General features: G+C 31.2%; 2 protein-coding genes across 2 annotated transcripts; one reads left to right on the top strand and one right to left on the bottom strand.

Annotated features, from left to right (window-relative positions):
• The first annotated feature begins 3,456 nt into the window (after positions 1-3,456).
• On the top strand, positions 3,457-5,989 carry LOC114174283 (uncharacterized membrane protein At4g09580). The gene is made up of 4 exons (XM_028059098.1): positions 3,457-3,756; positions 4,774-5,044; positions 5,132-5,302; positions 5,519-5,989. Exons 1-4 carry the CDS (start codon positions 3,554-3,556, stop codon positions 5,642-5,644), a joined length of 771 nt encoding a protein of 256 aa, XP_027914899.1. The 5' UTR covers positions 3,457-3,553; the 3' UTR covers positions 5,645-5,989.
• Positions 5,990-8,194: 2,205 nt separating this feature from the next.
• LOC114173780 (nucleolar protein 12) lies at positions 8,195-12,793 on the bottom strand. The gene is made up of 6 exons (XM_028058373.1): positions 11,990-12,793; positions 11,825-11,883; positions 11,427-11,496; positions 11,176-11,301; positions 10,959-11,087; positions 8,195-9,078 (listed from the first exon to the last, which is right to left on the bottom strand). Exons 1-6 carry the CDS (start codon positions 12,674-12,676, stop codon positions 8,605-8,607), a joined length of 1,545 nt encoding a protein of 514 aa, XP_027914174.1. The 5' UTR covers positions 12,677-12,793; the 3' UTR covers positions 8,195-8,604.
• Between the last annotated feature and the right edge of the window lie 1,893 nt (positions 12,794-14,686).

The raw sequence follows: 14,686 nt of genomic DNA, 5'->3' as shown, positions 1-14,686 counted from the left end.
CACCACTTTTACACCAAAACCTTAAGGCAATGTTGTTATGGGTCTTTATTCTTATATAGTGTTTAACTTTATCTTTTCTATCCAATGTGGGACTTTTTGACTCACACTTGGACTATTCCCAACATCTCCCCTCAAGGGTGAGTCCCTTGTTTTTTTTTCCTTTTTTTTCATATGGTATATTTCCCTTCAGGTGTGTATGAGTGACCCCTTTGGTTATGGTTATGCGGTCAGTCACTTCGGTGACCCCTTTTTGGTTATGGTTATGCGGTCAGTCACTCCGAACCATCGGCTCTGATACCACTGATAGGTTATATATATTTTTCATATACGGTTATGGGCATGGTTATGGCATATGGTTAGTTATGGTCATTGAGAGATTGTGGTTCTATATGGTTATATGACATTAGTCTTACACATATAAGACCTTAGACACCACTTTTACACCAAAACCTTAAGGCAATGTTGTTATGGGTCTTTATTCTTATATAGTGTTTAACTTTATCTTTTCTATCCAATGTGGGACTTTTTGACTCACACTTGGACTATTCCCAACAGTTTGATGAATAATGATAATGTTTCAATATATTTTCTATATTTAAATGAGGAACTTTATTCAAATTGCACACAACAACCATCCAAAAGTGAATAATATAGTAAGTAAGCTGATTCTTTATTCATAATTTATTCTCATAAAATATAATTGAACCGAAAAGATGAGCTTGTAGCCAAAAAGGACGATGAACATCTTCGATAAAATAAAATTCACTTAAATTTGATATTGAAAGTTTGATACGAATTTAATTAGAATGTTACCTTATAAAATTTTTAAATTTTAAAAGTTAAATTACAATATAAAGATACTAAGAATAAGAATCATATAATTATATTATAGTATAAAATATTATAAATGTTAAAAATTTTAAAAATACAAAAATATGAAAAATATAAAATAGATATAAAAAATATGTCAAAAAAATAAGAAATATATATATATATATATATATAATATAATAAAGTGTATCATAATATAAAATCAAATAATTTTACATTTTTTTTAAATAAAATCTTAAAATTATTAATCCAATTTTTTTTCTCCCTAAATACAGATTTAAGTGGATACTGACTTGAATGGATGGAACTTAAATAAATATTTACCGTAATATTTATTCATTTATCCTATTTTAATTTGACAATTTTTGTTGTACTATTTATTATTCATGGGTATTTTTGAACTTCTTGCGTGCTTTTATGTATATTCCGTTTCAGATAAGGGCGTAAATGTCTTACTTTTTCTGTGACGTGTGCTTAATTTATTATGCATTAACGCAAATTTATTATTGATTAAATCGTTTGTCATGCTTTTTAATGCTCGTAAATACTGGACCAAAAATTCGCTGAGTCCAATCAATCTATTAGTTGAATATCCCTAAGATAAGCAAAACCAAATCATTTCTTACTTTCTTAAAGTACCTTTTGTTTTACCAATTCTTAAAGTTTCTTAAAACAATTTACCATACTGTTACCTAATTATAAATTATTATACAACAGAATTGTCGTTTGTAATTATTTTAGGATATTATAGTCAATTATTTTAAACTATATTATGTAACAATGTAAATAGTTACCAGTGTATTTAAACTAAACTTAATAATTATATTCTAAAGATAATATTAAATGTATAAGTTCCTTCTTAATTTATTTTTAAGGAACACCTGATAAATATGTTTTGATTTGATTTGGTTTATCTGGTATGCTGAATATAGGATCATTTTTAAGTTTAATTTAACTTTATGTAGACCAATAAGTCATTTAATTATATTTTAAAAAATTCAAATAAAATATAATATATTTTTAAATTTAAATGATATCTATAAAATTATATATATATATATATATATATATATATATAATGCATATTTTAGTAAAATACTTTTTAAAATTTTACTTTAGTACTTTTATTTTTCTATAATAGAATTATTGCTTCTTGAGATAATTCAAGTCAATCACCCCAAGATCAAAGAAAAATGATCCAATTAAAATTGTGTACTCTTCTAACAAGCATATTCTTTACATACAATTTTATATTCCAACACGTAATGAATATAAACACATCTTTAAAGAAAATCAAATATTTCTATTTGTCACCATGGGATAAGATTTTTTTTTAAAAGAAGAAAAATAAGTAAATATATTTTCTCATATATTAAAATTAATTTGTACTCAAACTAATACATTTTCTTATATTTTTTTTTAAAAAATAATTTTAATAAAGAAATAAAAACAAACTTTTCCATATACTAATACATAATAGCGTAAAAAGTTAATTTTAGTTTATAAATTTCATTCTAACTTTTCTTTGTTTCTCTTTATGTAATTGTTTATTGAAAGCTTGTGATATCTTTTTTTTTATGAGAAAATGTAATGGATGAAGATAATATAAAATTATAAATTAAATATGCTTTGGAAGAAATAAGTTTGACCACAATAAATGAAACAAAAGAAAAAGTGCTACAACAAATATTAGGAAAAGGAAAGAAAGAAAAAAAAGGGGGGTTTGAGCAAAGAAACAGTGCACTCAGAAACGACAAAACAGAAAACAACATAACGGGGTGGCCATATTCTTGATACCGCATTGGACGTTATTCAATAATTAACGGCTTTGCAATACGACGTCGCCTTCTCCTCCTTCATGTTCACACTCCCACGTGCTTATTGCGTGACACTTCACCCCACAATTTTAATGAAGAAACAAGTACCATGTTCCACTCCAACAACAAAAAATGAAACAATAAATAAAACAGTACCATGTGGGATAAACTATATTTGGGCTGTTTTATGGGACCCACATGCACCTGCACAATTTGTTTTTTATTTTTTTAATCTAACTTACAAGTTACCATTGTTATTCGATTAATGAATTAAATATTGCTTTTTCTTGGAGAGATACGTACTAACCAATAATTCTGTTGGTTATTTTGAAATAGGAAACCTTTTTCAAAACTTCACCCTTATCTAAAACCTCTCATAAACAATCTTTTAAGCATTTTGTCAAAATGATTAATAACATTTTTAATTTGGTCACATTTTTATGTTATTATAGTAATATTGTTACTATTAATTTAATAGAATGAGATAAATAAAAAAAACACCTTAGAAAAAAAAGTGATTAAGCCTAAAAAATCCAAATAAATATAAACTTAACTTAAATGAACATGACTGGTTTTATATATTTGTCAAGTGTTTGAATTTGTATTTTCACGAAGCTAATTTGATCAAAAAGGATAAATTTGGATTTGATAATATTTCAAATGGAAATTCAATTTTGATCAAAGTGGTTAACTATCTGTTCGTAAGTTAAAATAAAACCAGATAATAATTATTTTTTGTTACATATAAAAATATGAATAAAAAAAATACGAGTTAGTTGATTGGTTCCTTTGATATACATATACTCCTCCAACCACCAATATTCTTTGTCTCTGTGAAACTCTTGTCTTTCTCTCTCTCTCTCTCCTCAAGATAAGGCAGAGAAGAGAAGGAAAGAGAGCAGGAGATGGAGGGTGCAAAGACGACGGTTGTGGAGCAATCCGTGCCAACGCCGTCCAAGTTTCCGTTGAGCTTTTGGGAAACCACGGTGGTTTCAACGGTGGCTTTGATTTTCGCGGTGGGTCTAGCCGGCGTGTACCTAACCATGCCCGATTCCGATTATAGCTTTCTGAAGCTCCCCCGCACCCTCCAAGACCTTAAACTCCTTCGGTAATGTTCCAACCGACATTCCCTTTTCTGTTATTTTACACGTGAATGTTCAAAACCAAAGAAAAAGACCAACCTTTACTTCGTTTTCGTTGTTGGGATTCCCCTTTCTTCTCTGTTTTCTTATTGGGTGTTTTCTCTGCGGTACAAGATGCGGTTTTTATCAATTTAATGATGATTAGTTTGTCGCAAAATTCATTGATGTTTAAATGAATGTTCTAATTGTCAAATCTGGTTTATTTCGTTTAAAAGATCTGACCCGGAACCGTGATTTCGGTCCAATCATGATGATTAATTAAAATCGTGATTTGGGAATGCTGTTTATAAGGATTCTGTGTAAATAGGATTAGGTTATTTTAATTTATTTATTTTCTTTCTCTTCCTTTTCTCTGTTCTATCCCTTTGAAAAGCAGATCTGAAAAGGGTGTTTGAGTCTTGAGGGATCCCGCAGCTTGGATGGAGTACATGAGAATATTAGGTTTCTTATTGTTAATAAATTAATCGAGGTTTTTGCTTTGAGTCAACAAACTGGCATCTTGCAAGTTGCGAGTGTATATTAATTGAAGGTTCACGTGCTATCCTAGGGTTCAGTTGACAACACTTTGGCTCAGTTTGCAGTTAGTCCTAGGTTCTAACTTGTAATAATCTTTTTTTCTATTTTCTGATAAACTTGTTTCCATCTTTAAATAAAAAAATAGTTGCAACTTGCAATTTGCAACACCGACCAACTCTTCAGCTGTGGGACTTTGACTGAGATCAAGCAATATGTTTTCTTATTGTTCCACTGTATTTGACTGAGGATGAACCTTGGTGCAACGTTATGGTTATTGTTGTTGTTGACGGAATGTTCTATGCTTTGAGATAGTCTATTAACTATGCATTTCATTCCAATGAGTGGATAGTATGTAATTTCTCCTATGTTTTAAAAATGTTTGTGCTTGTGTAGAAAAGGGAATTTGGTGGATCCTGAATGTAGAACAGGAAGTTGAGTATAATACAAAGTTTTATTTATTTTTGTAGAGATAACCTTGAGAGCTATACAAGTGACTACACTGCACAAGTCTTGGTGGGGTACTGCGTGGTATATATTTTCATGCAGACTTTCATGATTCCAGGGACTGTTTTCATGTCATTGCTTGCTGGAGCACTCTTTGGAGTCTTTAAAGGAATGGCACTGGTCGTGTTCACTGCTACAGCAGGAGCCTCTTCATGCTACTTCCTGTCTAAAATGATTGGACGTCCAATTCTCTCATCCCTCTGGCCTGACAAGTTGAAATTCTTCCAAACCCAGGTTTGTTTTATGTTTCATCTTTCCCACCACATTGGTTTTGATCCAATATTTACATGGAACTGAAAAAGTTACTTGTTTGTATCATAGGTGGCTAGAAGAAGAAAGAGTTTGTTGAACTACATGCTTTTTCTGAGATTGACTCCAACCTTGCCCAATACATTTATTAATTTTGCTTCACCAATTGTGGATGTGCCTTATCATATCTTCCTCTTTGCAACTGTTATTGGACTCATACCTGCGGCTTATGTCACTGTCAAGGTACGTGGCCTACCAAAAACATTTCATATTTGGAAATGTTATTTGCACAATAAATATTACAACAAGTATACAAAAAGAGGACAGAGAAGAGTGAAATGTATTAATGGTGTGATTCTAATAGAGAGAGAGAGAGAGAGAGAGAGAGAGAGAAAATGTATCTTAATGAATATCTGAGTTGTCTCTGATTGCATTTGAGTTTCTGGTTTTGTTATGCAGGCTGGGTTAGCTCTTGGGGAGTTAAAATCCATGGGGGATCTTTATGATTTCAACTCAGTTGCAACGTTGTTCCTCATTGGTGTTGTGTCGGTTACACCCACATTAATGAGCAAGAACGAATCATAGCATTTTATAGGCCAAGAATCATTGCTGTATGATGGCCTTGTTCTCCTGACAGCTAATATCAGTTCAGTATTTGTACAGATCTCCAAAAGAAAAAAACAAAAACCAAAAAAAAAAGGCAATTTCATTGTGATTCTCTGCAAATAGATTATTCCAAATGCTGCAGTAGTTCAAGACAAGCATATATGACTGGTCGGATCTATGCTAGTGGCAAGAAACGACGATTGGCTGAATTAGTTATGTACATTGTTCACGAATTGATATGTGTAAAACATTCACTTATTGAATGGTAGTTATTTTGTCGATGTTTACATGCACAAAAAGAAGTTCTCTTCATCTTTCCCATCATTTTGGTTACACATCAATCATCACTCTTTCACTTTCCCAGTCTTTCGTTTTGCAATCAATTAAAGTACATGAAATCAATGCATCATGTGCATTTTGGGGGCAGGTAGGATATGGAACCTACTGCGCCAACCGTGAAGAAAAGTGTGTAAGCATGGGTTACTACTATGCTAAATATTTTAAAAGTTCACACTCTCTCAAGTAAAATTAATCTTTATACTTGAACCAACTCATTTTCTTCTCAATCAAGAATTGAGTTTTGGAATGTATACTATGTATTAAACAAAATATCAAATGATGAATTGAAGAATGTGTTAAAAGTGTTATCTATATGTATTTTTTATACCTAAAATTTAAACCTGAATGTGACTTGTTCATAAAGTTGAATACTGCCTCCGGCAAGTTGGGAACTGAGAATAATATAATTGTGAGATGACAATGGCAATCTTCTGTGATTGAAAAATACAATTGAATAATGAGAGTTGTTCATTATGTTAGAAAATTGCATATTCTAATGCTTCTTTACTTCCACTCATCTCAATACATTCTTCATTGCAAATTTGCGGACAAGCATAACCTACAAGGTAGGGAAAAACAAACCCAAGTCCCATGTAGACAAAACTTATAAATGTAGTCATTCTAGAACACACCCTTATCAATATGAAATGGTGACATTTTATTGTCGTTGCACCTAAGCTTTTTAGGGTTTTAATGCTTTCTAGGTTTTCAATAGCTTCAGAAGAAAATAACTTTAATGCGGGTCAATTGATTAGGGCAATTTGAAAAAGTCTAAAATAAATTTAAAAATAGTATTTTTATTTACTAATAAAATTATTGAAGTTAAAATATGTTTTAATTTTGAGAATTTAAAACATACATAAATATAAGTATGAGATATTTTTCTGTTAATAAAATAATTTATTGTACAAATTAAAAATCACTCATAATAAAATATAATTTAATTTAATAGAAATATATTAATTAATTTAATAAGAATATATTAATAAAAAAAGTAAAAATTTTATGTGTTTGGACCTTAAACCGTCATAGGTTTATTACAATGCAATAGAATATTGTTTCATATTTATTCACAGATCAAGGGAACGGGTCAATGTCCTAATTGTTCTTTGGATTGGTAAAGTAAAAAATAAAAAATAAATGTAACTTAACTGAATTACAAATTAGTATTTGTTTGGATAAAAGTTGATAAATTTAAGTTTGATTAATGTTAAAAAATTAATTAAGATAAAAATTATTTAAAGTTAAAATAAATAGATGTTTTAGTTGCAAAATTTAACTAAATGATATATTTATTGTTTGATATAAATAAATAATTATATACTATTTTTATCTTTCAACAATTTAGTTTTCATATTTTATTTTTATTACAAATAATATATGAATTAAATTAGATATTATAACAATTTATATAATAAGATAAAATTTTCAATGCATCATAAATTGGAATTTTATTTGTAAACATAAAGTTAATAATAATATATTAAAATGATATGCACGATTATTTTCTTTCCATATTATAAATTTAAAACTAAAAAAGTAATAGAGTTAAATTGTATAAATTCGTTTAATTTTATTTATTTATTTTTAAATCTGACATTTTTCGATATTTTATGTAGTTTTATTATTAGCTATAATATTAATTTGGAACCAAAATTATATTTATCATTTTATATTGGTTTATATTGGTTTTAAATGAAGATAGAGAGTTATTTTCTTTCTCATAAAAATTCTTAATTGTAACAAACTAAAAAATAAATAATTCTACAATCATTCAAAAGTATACTGTGAAATAATCTAATTTTAAGTGTATAAGTAAATTATAATTACTTTCAATAAAAATATAATGTTAAACTATAAACAATTTATCGCATAAAAATTAAATATATTATTATTTTATTTGTATTAAATTAAAAAAAAATTACTTAGTTAATGATTTTTAGATAATAATTGAAAATCATTTCAGAATAATATGATTTAAGTTCATTATATTAAAACAATTCAATATTAAAATTGACCATCTACTATTTTATCCAACATTAAAACCATATATAGTTACAAAATTTTAATGAGAAACCAAAGAAAAATAAATAAATTCTCCCATAGATGACCATAGATGACAGATACATTTCATCGTCCACCATGTTACCAACCCAGTTAATAAAATGACAAAAAAAAAAAAAAAAACTCTGCCCAATAATAATGTATAAAACAATATAATTAAAAAAAGTTGTCGTGAAAGAATCGAAAAATGCTCCTTCCAAAGGTAGGGGGCACGCAGAAAAGCCTATAACCAGGCATAAAGTTGAAAATTACAACCTACCAATGAAAGCACACTATAAACTAAAGTTACATATCAAATTTAAAATAATAAATGACGAGACAAAGTTAAATCCCTGTCCATTGATTTCTTGATTCATCTTCATGAGTCACCATCAAATGTGCCAAGTCCATCCACTGAGAACTATAAGAGAAATCTCCCATTGCCTTGAATCCATGCTACAAAATCTTCTTCTCCATGGCTAAGCTCTAACTATGGAGAAACAAGCTATAGCTAAGGTCTAACCAGAGAACTAAATAATCCCCGCATAAGAAACAAGCTACCTGTTCTTTTTTACTTTCTTATTACGCATGGTGCTGTCTGGAGTACGAGTATCAAGCTTGCGTTTTAACCCTGCTTGTTTTTGTGCACCACTCTCCTGCAATTTTGCTTTAGCCTTTCTGGCAGCCACTGAAGGTCTCTTTGTCAGGCGTTGTTTTGGCTTTTCTCCACCCTGGCTTTTCTTCTGCACATCTGATTTGGTTGCACGTAGACCCTGATAAGATGCATTGCCTTTTCTGTTTGATCTGTTAACACTGCTAGAAGGAGACCGTGAAGCCACTGAAAATTTCTTTGCAGGAGTACCAGGAGCTTGTGTTGATGATCTGTTTGGCCTTTTAGAAGGGGTATGACCTTGTGTTGACGATGGGTTTGGCCTTTTAGATGGGGTAGCATCTTCTTTGGCATGAGAGAGTCTCAACTCTCTGTCTCGAAGCTTCAAGTTCCTTCTCTTAATAACAAATTTAGCAGCTTCCTGCATTTACAAAACAAAACTTTAATAATTTATTGACATATGGGTCTATAGACATGAAAGAAGTTTGAACATTCTTTATGGCACGTTTATTTTGAATGCAATAACACTACCTCTAATAACAACCTAACATGTCTAAATTCACAACCAATCAAACACCATTTTGAATACCAACACGACACTGTGACTTTATACCAGTAAATTTGAAGAATTAGCAGTATAAATCTAATGAAGTAACAGTTCATTTACAAAGTCGTAATCAACACAAGAAACCCTAAAATGTTCATTCTGTCTTCATACAATAAACCGCACTTAGAAGGCCAGAAGTCCTCGCCACAGATATTGGACTACAGATATGGATTTCAATTCATTGAATTTACGTGCAGAATAAGGTGTCACTCATAGGTCTGTTAATGACAATATCATAGGGTTTTTAACTTATGCAAGTGGGCGAGAGAGTTAGTTGTTGATCTTTGTTGGATTGTAGGGCTGAGAAGAGAAGATTAGTACAAATTGCCTAAAAAATTGAAGGGAGGTTGACAGATCATGTTGTCATTTATAAGGGGCAAAGGGCACTGAGAGCTTTCTGCAGTGTTGTAATCTGGGGGATTTCCAAACACTATGTAACAATATACCGAGTTTATATCATTCATCAATCTAAACTTGTATGATCTCGTCATATCTGCATGGTCACAACTTAGTGAGCTTTACAAGAATGTGGAGTTGTGGACTAATGTAATCGGACACACGTAAACAGAGCTTAAATCATGCGGAATTAAAATGCAGTACACAACAGCCAGCTAACGGGATAACCCAATGCAAGATAACTTCTACTTTGAGATAACAGACATACCAATTAAGTTGTATTTCTATGTAAGATGACTGTTGCAAAAATAAGAAAATAACTAGACAAATTTATAATTTATTAATACTAAAAAATCAATGCCTCTTCATGGAATGCAGTTATTTGGTAACAACAGAAGCCAAGGAACATAAAAAGGAAAAAAATAAAAAATAAAGACCTCTTTTAAAGGTAGGGCAACACCTTAAGAAAACAGAGCAGGTGAGACTATCCTGCCACTCAGCAAGAAAAAAAAAGAAGGAAACAGGTATGCTGAGATGGGGAAGAGGACAGAGACCTCTCTACATAGCTGAGCACATGAACAGATAAAGAAAATAGTGCAGTGACACATAAAGGAGTGACCAAAAACACTGCCAGAAGTTGCTCGGTGCAAGGTGTTTGGTTTCACAAATCAGAAACATACGAGTTGTTCTGATTTAAAACATCACGAAAACGCAAAAATACCACGAAATGGCTTATTAATGATGCATTAAAACAAGATTTTAAATATGGGATTTTGCCCGGTGAATGAATGACAGTAACAGTAGCAGCAGGAAGGAACCATTGACAGCTATTTCTCCTACTAACTCAAAACACAGCAGCAGTATATCAACAATGGCCTGAGGCATAATGCATCACTCCACCAAAATATCAGAGTCTCTAAGTCTAACTAATACTAAACTCGTTGAAACAAGGTATTTTATGAAAATGACATGTATGTACCTAGTTAAACAAAAGACATGCTATAAAATATAAAGCACCAACCCGTAACACACACAGGTAGGTAAACAAACAATCGAAACAAGGCAATCTATAGCACAAAAGTATCTCCTTTTCAGAAATAGATAACAAGCAATTCCAAAAGAAATCATACAAACAAAAAAAATGGTCTCTATGGCCTTGTCAACCACAAAGACCCCAATAATTTCACCAAAAGCAAGGCACACAAGAACATCAACTATAAAATACTTGAACTAAATATGAAAAGAGCCTATACTAAGAAAGTATATGAAAAATGCACTATTCAGGCCCCTGAACACACCTTTGTTTTAAATAGCACATAAGCAATACCCTTTCCAACATTAAGATGAGGATCTCGAACAACTCTGACAGCTTCTACACTTGATTCCAGGTTGGATATGCCACAAAATAACTGATAAAGCTCTTCATCCTGTACAAAGGATCATATTATAGATCTATTAGACAACAATAACACAATTCTATGGCCTCGAATATAAAATTATCTCTTCGAAACACACCTTCACATCAAATGGGAGGTTGCCCACAAAAACAGTTCTCTTGTTGTCATAAAGAGGAACACTTTCCCCTTTATGTTTCTTGCGGGGTGGGCATGCCCTATCAACACGAATGTGATTTCCTTCGACCTACAACCAGATGATTACACAATAATATTTAAAAAAGTCAACTACTAACATTCCAACAAAAAGAAATACAAGGTAAACAGCATATTTGATCCAATCCACCTCAACTTTGAGAGCCAAGGGCATACCAGTGACATGTTGTGAGACAAAGAAGCCTGTGCCGATTGCTCGGTTTTGTAAACAATGTATGCATGTACACTGCCAAAAAAAATACAACATTTGTGTGTTAGAAACGGATAAAAAGCATCCTCTAAACAGAAAAGGCTTCTATTGTTATTAGACTCAGTACAAGTCACCTAAAACCACCGGAAGAAACCTATACCTATTTGCAAAATAAAATGTATGAAAGGAGCTTTTGTAGTTCTCCTTAGAATGAAATAAATAAAAACAAACATAATGAATGATTTCTCGAAGCCAAAAACAAACCGGTTTTACCTTTCTAAAGAATCCATGGAATCATTTCAAAATAAATGTCATAAAAAATAACCGCATTCACAAACAAACCATCAACAATTCAGAAAATTACCTATCTCCGGCATCATTTATTTTCTTCGCAAGGATAGCTCCCTTTCTAGGTTTCTTGGTCTGGTTCACCACGAAAGAAGAACAAAAAGCATGAAGTTATCATTCCAATAAAAAAAATTAAAACCTCGTACCAAACAAACTCACACAAAAGAAGAGGAAAACCTACATCTTGTAAAGGAATAGAACGAATCCTCACAGACTCGACCTCACCAAACTTTTTAAACTCCTTCAACAGAATCTTCTTTTTCACCTTGAGAGGCAAATTCCCAACAAAGACAGTCCTCAAAAGCTTATCTTCGTCATCAAAACCCTCCTTTGCAACCATCGTATCAGCTGGATCATCCAATGTCTTCCTCTTGTTCCCAACAGTTTTACTCTCAATCCCTTCCTTTTGAACTTCATCCACCGGCCCATATCTCTTCTCCTCCCACTCTCTTTCAACCTCGTCCCTTTTTCTCTTTCTTTTCCCAATTGCTTCTGCACCCAACTCAAGGCCTCCTTCTCTTCCTTCATCAGAACCTCGTTTCCTCTTCTTCTCCGAGCTATCCAAAACATCGGTTACAGAAACTGGATCAAGGGCCGGAATTTTCTCTTTGTTCCTCTTGCGTTTTTTCTCGTCGCCGGCATCGCGGTTCTCGGCGTCGCCGTTGTTAGGGATGTGAGCTTGGTTGGTTGTGTCAGAAAGTGGAGCAGGTTTTCTCCGAAAAGGGTTGTCGTCGGAAAATAGAGAGGCAGCGGTTGCGGTGCCCTGTTCCGGCGCGTTGCCAAAGAGCTTGTTGAAAATGCTGGAAGGGGGTGGATCGGTGTCGGTTTGAAGAGTTTGTTGCGGGTCCTTGGGTTTCTTCTTGCCCATTGGTGAATTGAATTGGAAGGAATAGGATATCGGTGAATAATTGTTCAAGAAAGAAGAGAGTTTGGGAAGAAACCCTAAATAAGTTTAAGGCGGAAGAAGGTGAAAGTAAAGCATTTAGTATGTAGGAAAGTTCGAATATATTTTTGCACACACAAAAAGACTTGAAAACAAATATTATAATTCCTATTTTCTAACAACTAAGGATGTCTCAATGATTAATAATATTAATTAATTAACAAGTATTTTATTTTTTTGGGTAAAAATGAATTTTTATTTTATATGATTATACTTCTGATAAATATATATATATAGGGTAATTTATAATAAAGTTTTTTTAAACATATAAATTATGTTTTATATTTATGAATAATTTTTATTGTAATTTAGTGTTTTTCTTTTGTGAGAATCTGAAAAATATCTTAAGAGTAATGATGATTTTTAAAAGGAAAAGGACAATAGAAAATATTTTAATCGTAAAAGTTTAAGATTATAAATGGATTTTATTTTAGCCAAACTCTTTTTTTAAGAAAAAAAAATTACCATCTTTGTACTTTTTTTTATATTACTTCTAGATATTTAATCTCAATTTTAATTATTTTGAATATTAAAGATCAATGACCATAAGATTGTTTCTGACGAAGAGTTATAGATATTCATCCGATTATAGAGAATAACTGAGTAAATTCATTTTATATTTTTTTTAATGTAGTTTTAGTTCTTTGAGTTTACACGTGTGATATACAATGCATATGATTCAAATATGTTTAAAGTGGATATTTGTTGTTTTGTGATCATGATAATACGCTTAGATTTACAAGTTTTTTTTTATCTAGTTAGGTTATCATGTGAGAAATAAAATTCTAAGAATCAATCGTGAGAGAAATGACAATTTAACTAAAGTAAGTAAAACTAATATTATTTTTGAACCATTTGTTTTAACATAGAGCTCTAAGGAGCAACTTTTAAAAAAATGACATTTTAATCTAAGGTAACAAAAGTTATTATTTTTGAACCATTTGTTTTATCTCGTCTAAATTGAGTGTAAGGTGAATTTGTCATTGGATTGTTAAATTGGTATGTCTTCAATTATTGTTTTGATTGGTGTGGAGTTTGGTTGAGTTTGTAATTTGTGCTTGAATGATTAATTTGGTTTATGAGTTTTTTACAATTAGTATTGTGAAGTAGTACTCTTAGTTCCAATGAGTCACTATTAAGGAAATTGGTCATGTTTTGACTTGTGTAAAGAAGAAAAGTATTCTATTTCGGATGGGGTATTGCATTTTTTGTGAAACTTCACATTTGGTTTATTCAAACTCGCTAGACGACCAATCACTTGTTGAGCGTTGTGTCAAAATTGAGTTTGGTAAGAAGGCAAGGGAGGCTTTCTTGTTAGGAAAGCCTAGTTTCATAAGTGGGTGTCAAATCGAAGTTTTTCAAACAAGTAGGGGAGATTTACTTGCTAGGTGAGTTAACCTCTAGCTTGGCGAGTTCGTGTTCCTATTTCAGAAAAATTAAAATTTTCACTTCGTTAACCATTGGATGAAGTTGAAATTTTGACGTCAGATCCTAAATATGTGATTCTTTATTTTGACCATTGGGATTGTCAATTAGATGTATACAATTAGAGAAATACATTTCGTTATTTGTATATACTTAATAAAAATACTATCATTGAATATTATATGAATTGTATGAATGAAAAGTGAAGGATGAGTTCTTAGTGTTCATGATTTTATGGAAAAGTGATGTTGTTAAGAGTATGAAAGTTAAGGGATGTAATGAAAAGATGAAATTATTGAAAATTGTATTTTTGCACGAGGTTTGTGCTTCTAAAGGGAAAGTGCAAATACTTGTTATTTAGTATTATGTATTAAATATGGATACGTGTTTATTAGTGAGAAGTCATTGTAAATTTTACTAGACTTACGAACCTCCTTAAAGTATTATAATAGATGATGTGAGTTAAAGGAGGTTCTTACAATGAGATTTAAAGTGAAACATTTTTTATGG

Source organism: Vigna unguiculata, chromosome 2, assembly GCF_004118075.2.
Source record: "Vigna unguiculata cultivar IT97K-499-35 chromosome 2, ASM411807v1, whole genome shotgun sequence".
In the NCBI taxonomy this organism is placed as follows: Eukaryota; Viridiplantae; Streptophyta; class Magnoliopsida; order Fabales; family Fabaceae; genus Vigna; species Vigna unguiculata.
This window is presented reverse-complemented; position numbering and strand designations above follow the sequence as displayed.

Excerpts from the sequence above, each read along its gene's own strand:
- LOC114174283 (XM_028059098.1), top strand. The coding sequence starts at position 3,554 with ATGGAGGGTGCAAAGACGACGGTTGTGGAGCAATCCGTGCCAACGCCG. Across the intron at positions 3,757-4,773 it reads CAAGACCTTAAACTCCTTCG|AGATAACCTTGAGAGCTATA; the intron begins GTAATGTTCCAA and ends TTATTTTTGTAG. Across the intron at positions 5,303-5,518 it reads CGGCTTATGTCACTGTCAAG|GCTGGGTTAGCTCTTGGGGA; the intron begins GTACGTGGCCTA and ends TTTGTTATGCAG.
- LOC114173780 (XM_028058373.1), bottom strand. The coding sequence starts at position 12,676 with ATGGGCAAGAAGAAACCCAAGGACCCGCAACAAACTCTTCAAACCGAC. Across the intron at positions 11,497-11,824 it reads ATAAATGATGCCGGAGATAG|TGTACATGCATACATTGTTT; the intron begins GTAATTTTCTGA and ends TTTTTTTGGCAG. Across the intron at positions 9,079-10,958 it reads ATGTGCTATTTAAAACAAAG|GAAGCTGCTAAATTTGTTAT; the intron begins GTGTGTTCAGGG and ends TTGTAAATGCAG.